The following is a 10,398-nucleotide window of genomic DNA, read 5'->3' as shown; positions in this document are numbered from 1 at the left end:
TGAAGAAAAGAAACCAGACAGTTGTCATCAATGGGGCAGAGTCTAGCTGGAGGCCTGTATCTAGTGGAGTCCCTCAAGGGTTGATACTGCGACCAGTACTATTCAATATATTTATCAACGACCTAGATGAGGGAATAGAGTACACTGCCGGCAAGTTTGCTGATGACGCAAAACTGGAAGGAGTGGCTGACATGCCAGAAGGCTGTGCTGCCATCCAGCAAGACCTGGACAGGCTGGAGAGTTGGGCGGTGAAAAAATTAATGAAATAGAACAAGGAAAAGTGTAGAGTCTTGAATCTGGGCAGGAACAACCCCAGCTTCCAGTGTAAGTTGGGGAATGACCTAATAAAAAGCAGCATAAGGGAAAGGGACCTGGGGGTCCTGGGGACAGCAGGATGACCATGAGCCAGCACTGGGCCCTTGTGGCCAAGGAGGCCAACAGCATCCTGGGGTATATTAGAAGGGGGGTGGTTAGTAGGTTGAGAGAGGTTCTCCTGCCCCTCTACTCTGCCCTGGTGAGATTGCATCTGGAATATTGTGTCCAGTTCTGGGCCCCCCAGTTCAAGAAGGACAGGGAACTGCTGGAGAGAGTCCAGCGCAGAGCCACAAAGGTGATGGAGTGTGAGGAAAGGCTGAGGGAGCTGGGTTTCTTTAACTTGGAATAGAGGGGACTGAGGAGTGATGTTATTATTAGTTATAAATATATAAAGGGTGAGTGTCAGGAGGATGGAGCCAGGCTCTTCTTGGTGACAACCAATGACAGGACAAGGGGCAATGGGTGCAAACTGGAACATAGGGGGTTCCACTTAAATGTGAGAAGAAACTTTTTCACAGTGAGGGTGACAGACACTGAAAGAGGCTGCCCAGGGGGGTTGTGGAGTCTGCTACTCTGGAGGCATTCAAGACCTGCCTGGACACCTCCCTGTGTAACCTGATCTATGTGCTACTGCTCTGGCAGGGGGATTGGACTGTATGATCTTCCAAGGTCCCTTCCAATCCCTAAAATTCTGTGATTCTATGAGTCCTTCCCTCTCCTTTCTCTACTTTTTCCATTGAGCAGACTGGAAGAGTTGCCTCAGAACAAAAGAGGACTCAGAGGTACAGACTTGGATGCAGCACAACTTTAATGAATCCCAAGAAGAAAAAGGAACACAGAATCACACAGAATCACAGAATGTCACCAGGAAGAGAAACAAGGATGTGGTGAAACTCCTGAAGGGTGTCAGTCTGCCTGCCCTTGAGAGGGAGGGAAGTCAACAGGTCCCCACCAGGTTGGCCTTGGAAACAGAATCAGTACAGGAAATTAAAAGAGATGGGAAAGGAAAAAACAAACAATGGCTCGAAACTCTGAATGCAATGTCGTGAAGATCTATCTCCTTTCAAGGACCATGTTCCAGGATCTTGGAAGATTCTTGCCCAAGGACATTGCCAGCAGCTTTAGCAGGGGCGACATCTGCTGCCACAGTAGCGGCTGGTAATGCAGGAGAGGTCAAAGCCCCCAGAGTTGATGGGCACTCCCTCACAGCTGAGGATGCTGCCAACGGCAGCGGAGGTGGAGGAGCCCACAACAGTGTTCTGAGGGAAGGAGCTGAGGATGGGACCAGGCAGGGTCACCACCACAGGGGAGGGCTCAATGACAACGGTGGAGTTCTGGCACTGCCTGACACAGGGCTCATTGCAGCTGTTGGCCAGTGGGGTTGGGCCGCAGGGCTGGCAGGGCACGCATGGGTTGCAGCAGGACATGTCTCTGGGTCAGAGGTTCACCTGGGAGAGAGGCGAGGAAGAAGCAGAGCATGAGGGCTTGATCACAAGAAGCAGCACTGCAACCAGCCACAGTGGAGCCAAGACACCTCCTGGCCCAATATACACTGCCCACGTCAAGTCCCAGGAGACACTTCCACTATGTCCCAGGTTATCTCTGCAGAAGACATTCTCTCCCCTTCCTTCTCTCATGAGAAGCAGCTCCCACCCCAGAGCCAGGACAGTCCCTATCAGCTGAGACACACATTAAGGAAAGATCTGATCCTGAAGGTGGAGAAGAGGCCTCAAACTTACCCGATTCCCAAGGAGAAGGAGGTGAGAGAAGTGGATGAGAGAGAAGAGAGTTGGGCTGCCTTTTATAGGAGTCCTGCAGTGCTTCAGGCCCAGACTCCCTTTGTGGAACTAATAATCTTCTGACAAGGTCATCCTGAATGAAAAACACACCAGCTAATGGTATGTGTTGTGTCTTGGCTTCCTGCAGTGCCGCCTTTTCATTTCCTTGCTTGTGTCATGTGCCTTCCCATATGAAGGTATCTCTAATTGCCGGGATGAGAGGCCCCATGATTTTCGGGGATGTCACAAGTGATAGTAGGCAGAAGACATAGCTGAAGTGCTGATGGCATCCTGTGCAGGCAGGTGATGTGCACCTGGGTCATTCCTGTGGGTTTCTTTGTGGCAAAGTTGTCTGGAAATGGGCAACACTTTTATGTTTTGAATCCAGTGTGTGCCATTCAGGACAACATGACAAATCTTTTTCTCTTGCTCTCACCATCTCTCTGATGGTTGGTCATTGTTTCACGCACATGGGCCTATGCTTTGAGGGTCTAACACTATTGGAACACTTACAGTGCTTTCAGGAAAATTCTGCTGGGCTCCTTTTCCTCATCGCCTCTTTGTGGAGTCTCCACAGGCCCATATTGTATATTCGAGGTCTGTTTTTTCCATGTCTACTTTTCTCCTTTTCTGCCAGTGTGGTCCCCAGCATCTCCTCAGCACAGTGCACAGTTGCTGGTGTTTTCCTGGCTTTGCATGGTTCTATGCAGGCCTGCATGAGCACATCTGTGTCAGTCTGTACCTGTGGGACCCTCATCTTGAGGGCATGTGCAGGTCACAGCTGGGGACTCTCCACTGGTGTGTCCCAGAGCACTGTAGAGCAGCAGGTTGCCCTTGCCAGAAGGAGCCCATCTGCAGCTGAATGGTGGTGCCTTTGTCCTGGCAGAGAGGTGCTCAGAGAACTGAAATGCAGACTCTGCCACCTGCACCCTCCATTTCTTGCTTTATGAACAGGGAGGAAGGCCAAGAAACCCTGCCTGCCTGTGCAGGACATTGTCCCTGTGGTGATACCCAGCTGATGCAGTGTTGCTGGTGACTGAAATGGGACACAGGCTCCTCATTTCCATGCTAATGCCAGATGCATTTATACCTCTCGTCAGCCAGCTGCTGAATGAAGCAGGGGCTGAGAACTTGTACCAAATGGGTATTTTACCAAAGGGACCAGGGTCCAGATGGTGCTCTGCTGTGAGGTGAGGATAGTTTTGAAAACAAAATTTAGAGGCACAGTAGCTGAAAGCTGCTCCCTTCCATTTGTTAGCCATGCTATGATCATTGCCAGATGATGCTGCTGGAAGGCTTCAGCCAGAGCCATCTCCCCTTCCTATGGCAGCAGATTTCAAGTTCAAGTTCTGACTTTCGGTGCCAGTCTGAGTTGGAGTCTGAGGAGCAGAAGACGCCTTGATGCTGTGTAAGCACTGCTCAGCAACAGCTCAAACATCCCGGTATTACAAACACTATTTTCAGCACATATCCAGAACATAGTCCCTTACAATCTACTTTGTAGAATCTTAACTCTGTCCCAGGCAAAACCAATACACTCACTTACTTGCCTTTCCAGCCTGACTCCAGACACACCTGAGACTGGAGCCTGAGCCAGAACACAAGCAGGACAACTGAAACCTGTGTGCACACATGCAGACCTATGTTCTTCCTGGGGTTTTGGAAAAACTGGGTAGTTCTCATGTCTGGCATGTGCAATGGCTGTGTAAAACAGAAGGCAAGAATTGCAACCGTGGCCTCCATAAGAGGGCTGAATTATGGAGAAGATTATTCTGGAAGTTGTTGAAAAACACCTAAATGACAACGCCGTCATTGGTCCCAGGCTGCTCAGGTTTATGAAGGGAAAGTCTTGTTTGACAAACTTGAGTTCTTTCTACAACAATGTTACCCATCTAGTTGAGAAGGGGAAGCCAGTAGACATGAATTTTTTGGATTTCAGTTAAGCCTTTGATACTGTCTCTCACAGTATCCTCTTGGACAACATGGCCTGCACACAGCTGGGTAAACACACAATGCAATGGGTGAGCAATTGGCTGATGTTTCCAGATCAAAGGGTTACAGTAAATGTGGTTACCTGGGACGGTGACCAGTGACTAGTGGGGTTCCACAGGAATCCATCTTAGGGCCAATGCTTTTTAAAGTCTTCATAAGTGACTTGGATGCAGGACTTGATGGAATAGTAAGTAAGTTTGTCAATGACACAAAATTAGGAGGAGCTGGTGACACTCTCAAGGGCAGAGAGGCCCTGCAGAAGGATCTAGATGAACTAGAGTACCGGGTAATCACCAGCCATATGAAGTTCAACAATGGCAAGTGTCAAATTTTACACCTGTGATGTGGCAACCCTGGCTGTGCATACAGACTGAGGAAGGAGGTGCTGGAGAGCAGTTCCATGGAGAGGCATCTGGGGGTTTGGTCAACGGCAAATTGAATATGAGCCAACAGTGTCCCTGGCAGCCAAGAGGGCCAGCCTTGTCCTGAGGTACATCAAGCACGGCATTAACATCTGCATGAGGGAGGTCCAGAAGAGGGCTACAAAGCTGGTGAAAGGGTTGGAGGGGAAGACATATGAGGAGCAGCTAAAATCACTTGGTTTCATCAGCCTGGAGGAAACTGAGGGGAGACCTCATTGTGGCTTACAGCTTGCTCAGAAGAGGAGGGGAAGGGGCAGGTACTGATCTCTTATCTCTGGACCAATGATAGAATCTGAGGGAATGGAAAGAAGATGTGCCAGTAGAGGTTCAGGTTTGACATTCAGAAAAGGTTCTTAACCCAGACAGTGCTGGACACTGGAATAGGCTCCTCAGGGAGGTGTCATGGCCCCAAGCCTTTCAGTATTCAAGAAGATACTGGACAATGCCCTCAGACATATGGTCTGAACTGTGGGGTTGTTCTGTGCAGGCACAGGAGTTGGACTCAGTGATCGCTGTGGGTTCCTTCCGACTCAGGATGTTCTATGATTCCATGCAGATTTTTGCCCCCTCATGGATCTGCTGGGCAGAATCCTTTGGAAACCTCCCTGGGGAGTCAAAGTGGCCTAGAGGGAAAGGGAAACACAGCAGTTAAGATCTGACGATAATAATATTAAGAAAATTATCAGAATGGCCTAGTGGCCTTCTACGATAGATTAATTACATCAGTGGACAAAGGAAGTGCTACGGCTCTTGCCTGCCTGGAGTTCTCAAAAGCCTTTGACACTGTCCTATACAATATCCTTCACTCTAAATTGGAGAGGTATGGATTTGATGGGTGGACTGTTTGGTGGATGAGGAACTGGTTGGATTGTCGCTCCCAGAGAGTGGTGGTCAATACCACAATGTCTAGATGGACAGCAGTGAAAAGTGGTGTCTCTCAGGAGTCCGTACTGGGACCACCACTGTGTAATATACTCAATAATGACATAGACAGTGGGATCTAGTGCACCCTCAGCAACTTGGCAGATGACACCAAACAACATGGTGCACTTAATATACCTGAGGGGTAGGATGCCATCCAGAGGGACTTGGACAAACTCAGGAAGTGGGTCCATGCAAATCTCATGAGGTTCAACAAGGCCAAGTGCAAGGTCCTGCACCTGGTTTGGGGCAACCCCCGGTATCAGTACAGGCTGGGGATGAAGGGATTGAGAGCAGCCCTATGGAGAAGGACTTGGGGGTGCTGGTGGATAAAAGATTGGACATGAGCTGGCAATGTGCACTTAAGGCCAAGAAGGCAAACAGTCTCTTGGGCAGTCTCAAAAGCAGTGTGGTCAGGAGGTTGAGTGAGATGATTCTGCCCCTCTGCTCCACTCTGGTGAGATCCCACCTGGAGTACTGTGTCCAGCTCTGGAGCCCTCAGTACAGGAAAGACATGGACCTGTGAGAGACGGTCCAGAAGAGGGCCACCACGATGATCAGAGAGATGCAACAGCTCTGCTGTGAGGATAGGCTGAGAGAGTTCAGGTTGTTGAGCCTGGAGAAGAGAAAGCTCTGGGAGACATTATTGCAGCCTTTCAGCCCTTAAAAGGGGCCAATAAGAAAGATAAGGACAGACTTCTTAGAAGGGCATGTTACAACAGGACAATTTGATGGTTTTAAACTAAAGGAGGGGTGATTCAGACTGGACAAGAGGAAGAAAGTTTTTTACAATGAGGGTGGTAAAATACTGGCCCAGGTTGCCCAGAGAGGTGGTGGGTGCCCCATCCCTGGAGACATCCCAGGCCAGGCTGGACGGGGCTCTGAGCAACCTGAGCTGGTGAAGATGTGCCTGCTTATTCCAGAGGGGTTGGACTACATGACCTTTGAAGGTCCCTTCAATCCAAAATATTCTATGATTCTATGAATTATCTTCATCTATTTTACTTCCTGAAGTATCTGCCAAGGACATTAGATGGCTGTGTTCTTGGATTATTTATTCCAATTCTTTAAGGGTGAACATTTTTTCTCAAGATTATTCAAAGCTGCATGTGTCCCTAATGAAACTTAGAGTGGTTGTTTTCTGTTGACATTTTCATTCATCTAATTGTGCCTTATATTCTGTTGGACCCACCCCATTGGGCTGACATGGCAAGGCTCTTGTAGTTGGGCGTGGGGGGAAGAAGGTTGCAGAGATAGTCTCTGGGAAAAGAATCCAGGGGATGCTGTGATGGATGCATCTGAGTCCACCAACAAGTCCACAGGAAGCATGGCACAGTGCTTTAACCTGGCTGGGTTGGAGTGTGACAGATTCAATTGTCCCTGCCCAACCAAGCCAGCAGCAGTTGGGTTCAGGTTCCAAAGAAGGGAAAGGCCTGAGCTGCAGCAGGCCAAGAACCCCTTTTAGCAAAACCACAGGGAAGCAGAATGGCACACTAAACAGCAAGAAGTTGTGGCTGCAAGAAGTCTCATGCAGACCTTTCCCACTGTGTGTGTGAGCCAACCACTTTATTCCATATATGTGCCAGCCTGGGTGAGCCTGCTTGAACTCTGCCTACTAGACAAGTGCGGCTGTTTGGCAATGATCTTTTACTAATCACTGAATTAGCCCAATTAAAGTTTTATATTAACAGTTTGCCTTAAAGAATGAATCCCTTAGAATTATAAGGGCGTGTGATTTTTAGTACTCTGCTTAGCATTACTTAGTAGATAGATTTGCTGAAATTGTAAACTGTATGTTGTAAAGTTCTGCTGACATTTACCAAACTTGTGGCTATTTGAGCAAAACAAAGCAGCTACAGACCATCAACACCACCTGTATAATAAGGCCTGTTTTGTACCCTATTGAGCAAAACAGGATCGACTCAAGCAAAATGACACCCTCAAGGCCAGCACAAAGCATCTACAATCAACACCACCTGCAGCTAAACAAGAAAAGGGTCAGTCTGAAGACAGTGAAAGGATCTGATGAGAAGCAAGAAGACCCCCGATTCAAATATTACTCTTGGACTGAATCATCTTATGAGGCCCAGGTAAAGAGACTGTGAGGTTATCATTACCCAGGGACTTCTGTGATCAGTTCGACATCTCTTCCAAAATAATAAGTTAAATGAAACTTCCGCAAGTCAAGCCTGTTTTGCCTGTGACAGTAATTGGTAAGTAATTCCCCAGTCCTTATCTTGACCATCAAGCTTTTTACCTTACTTTCTCCTCCTGTCTTGTTAAAGAGGAAAAGGTAGAGAGCAAAGAGCTGAGGGGTTGCCTTGGAAGCCGTTCAAGGTCTTCTTGGTTTTGGAGCAACTGTGGTAATTAGAAGTGCCATGGGTGTCATTTACACATTTGGCACTGCTGAATGAGTGCCTCCTGAAGGGTGCGCATAGGTGTTTTTCTGGACTGCAACATGGCCCTGGGGAGGATACAGACAGCACCCACTGTGGTGATGGTGGACAACTGAATTAAAAGTCCCAGTGAACCACAGCAGGTCCAGTGTGGATCTTGTGCATGGGCTGCAATTTTTCCTTTCACTGTGACCTTCTCAGAAAAATCTTGTTTCCCTCTTTAGATTCATTCATCTGTTGTATCAGATGCCACTGTCTCTCTCCAGTTCTTTCTCTCTGGATGCTCTCTGGGTGCAAACATATAATCCTTTGGCCATAAATACATATAATTCTTACCTTTTTACCCTTACTCTTTATGTCTCTTTGACATAAACCATTGACCAATTCTGGGACTAAGTTTGGATCCAGCCACACCTGGACTCCCCTCTAAGAAGGATTTTAGAAAGCAAGGAGGTCCATTCCGAACCTCATGACTCAATGGAAGGGCCTTCTTCCACCTTTTTGCATCTTCTGTCACCACAGAAATAACTGTAAACCAACTCTCACCCAATTACGTTTGCATGTTTCCTCCATGCAATAAGAAATAGAGTGAACCTTGTTATCAAACTCTATTAAGTTGCACCGCTGTATAACTGACCCAAACACTTTTCTGCAGCAATTAAGACCCTAAATCACTCATCCGTGACAGCTGGCCCAAGGCCTGACAGAGTCAGTTCCAGCCGGCTCCAAAATGGACTTGCTGCTGCCGAGTGCCAAGTCCATTGGCATTACTGGTGGCCCTTCCATGAGAACTTATTGGAGAAAGGGCAAACCACTGCACAGAAAGTGCACAATGAACTAAAAAATAGTGTGAGAGACAATTCTGCAAACACCAAGGCTTGAGAAGTGGGAGGAGGAGGAGGAGGATGTGCTCCAGCCGATGGTGCAGAGATTCCTGGGCAGCCCGAGAGAAAGATCGTGGTGGAGCAGATACCCACACTGCAGCCCCTGGATGAGCCCATGCCAGATCAAGTGGAAAACCCCTGCAGGAACTGTGACCTGCACAGAGCCCATGCTGGAGCAGACTCCTGGCAAAACTGTGGCTCCTGGACAACCCACACTGCTGCATTCTTGTCTGGCAGGACTGCAGCCCATGGACGGGATCCACTCTGGAGCCTGTCTGGAAAGACTGTAGCCTGTGGGAAAGGCTCCTGCTGCAGCAGAGGAAAAGTGTGAGGAGGAAACTGTGGCAGAATGGAACTGTTGTGTACTAACCACAAGACTCCAAACTGCATCCCACTGCACTGCTTGGGGATGGACGTAGTAGATGAGCTGTGAATGAAGGAGGGAAGTTGAGGCTCTGTGAAACCAGTGGCGGTATGGTGAAGGTATTCTAGGTTATTTTGGCTGTTGCACTCCATCCTGCTCTGCTTTTACTTCGCAATATGTTAAAGGGATTTTCCCCAAGACAAGTTTATTTTGCCTGTGATGGTAATTGGTAAGTAATCCCTTTATCTTCACCAGTGAACTTTTTCACCTTACATTGCCCACCTATACTGTTACAGAAGGAAAGGGAGAGAACAAGCAACTGTGTGATTGCTTGGAGGCCAGCCAAGGTCTTCTTGTTTTTTCAGAAACTGTGGTACTTAGAAGTACAATAAGTGTTTGTCATTTCCATGCTTTCTTCTGCTTTCTATCTGTGCCATCATGACCAGTCTCTTTCTCCGGCTTTTGGTCCCCTCAGAGGATGGTGGCCAATTATGTCAATTGGTCTTTGTGCTTGTGCACCTGGGAACTAGTGACAGTTACACATCTTTTCTTTCCTGCACCATGCATTGCCTCTCTTTTCTGGCCTATCTACTCTCAGTGTTTCACAGATAGGTCAGTGCAGAAGATCTCAGCTGTCTCTGTAGTCCTAAATTTCTGAGGTGTAACCACCAAAGGCTGCTCCCCATGACTTCAGGGCAGGACAGAGATAGCAGGAGGGTCAGAGTACAGTTCTATTCTCTCGGAATCCTGGGAGGAGGCCCTTCTGTGCAAGGTTGAGCTGTGGGAAAAGGGCTATCAGTTCTCACCTGGCACCTATATTTCCCATCTGCACCCAGAGATCTGCCAGTGAAGATCTTTCTGTGAGAGGCTAGGGTTAGTGGCCTGAGGGAAAAAGAAAAGGTGCTGAGCACAAGCACTGGTCCCTCACTGCAGAGTGTTCAAGTTGCAGGATGTCTCAGTAGAACCCAAATCCCACAAGATGCCTTTCCCCGTAACTGCCTGATGGGAGCCAGGTGTGAAGCAAGGCACAGTCAAGACTCCCAGCCCAGCCAGTCCAGAGGTGCCCTCTTATGTCTGCTGCTGAGAGGTGTTCTATCCAGTGGATTGGTCATCTCCCAGACCACCCTACGGATCCTGAGGGGGGTTCTCTCTGTCATCGTGTGGGGAAGAGGAAAGGCACTGTGGTGTGAGCCAGAATGTTTTCTTTTAACTAAAAGCTTTTCAAAGGAGTGGATAATTTCCCCCGTATGGTGATGCTAGCCAATGATGGAGTTCCACTCTCCTTCCCTAGGCCATAGTGCCCAGAGGCTACATCTCCTGCATCTC

At 48.3% G+C, this 10,398-nt stretch overlaps 1 protein-coding gene across 1 annotated transcript; it reads right to left on the bottom strand.

Annotated features, from left to right (window-relative positions):
- Positions 1 to 1,436: 1,436 nt before the first annotated feature.
- On the bottom strand, positions 1,437 to 2,115 carry LOC308050071 (feather keratin Cos1-1/Cos1-3/Cos2-1-like; the record flags this gene model as incomplete). Its single annotated transcript, XM_080359996.1, has 2 exons — positions 2,055 to 2,115; positions 1,437 to 1,744 (listed from the first exon to the last, which is right to left on the bottom strand). The coding sequence occupies exon 2, from the start codon at positions 1,740 to 1,742 to the stop codon at positions 1,437 to 1,439; it is 306 nt and encodes a 101-aa protein (XP_080216122.1). The 5' UTR covers positions 1,743 to 1,744; positions 2,055 to 2,115.
- Between the last annotated feature and the right edge of the window lie 8,283 nt (positions 2,116 to 10,398).

This window comes from Nesoenas mayeri (genome assembly GCF_963082525.1).
Source record: "Nesoenas mayeri genome assembly, chromosome: 26".
Taxonomy (NCBI): Eukaryota; Metazoa; Chordata; class Aves; order Columbiformes; family Columbidae; genus Nesoenas; species Nesoenas mayeri.
Note: the sequence above shows the minus strand (reverse complement) of the source record. Positions and strands in the feature narration are given on the sequence as shown.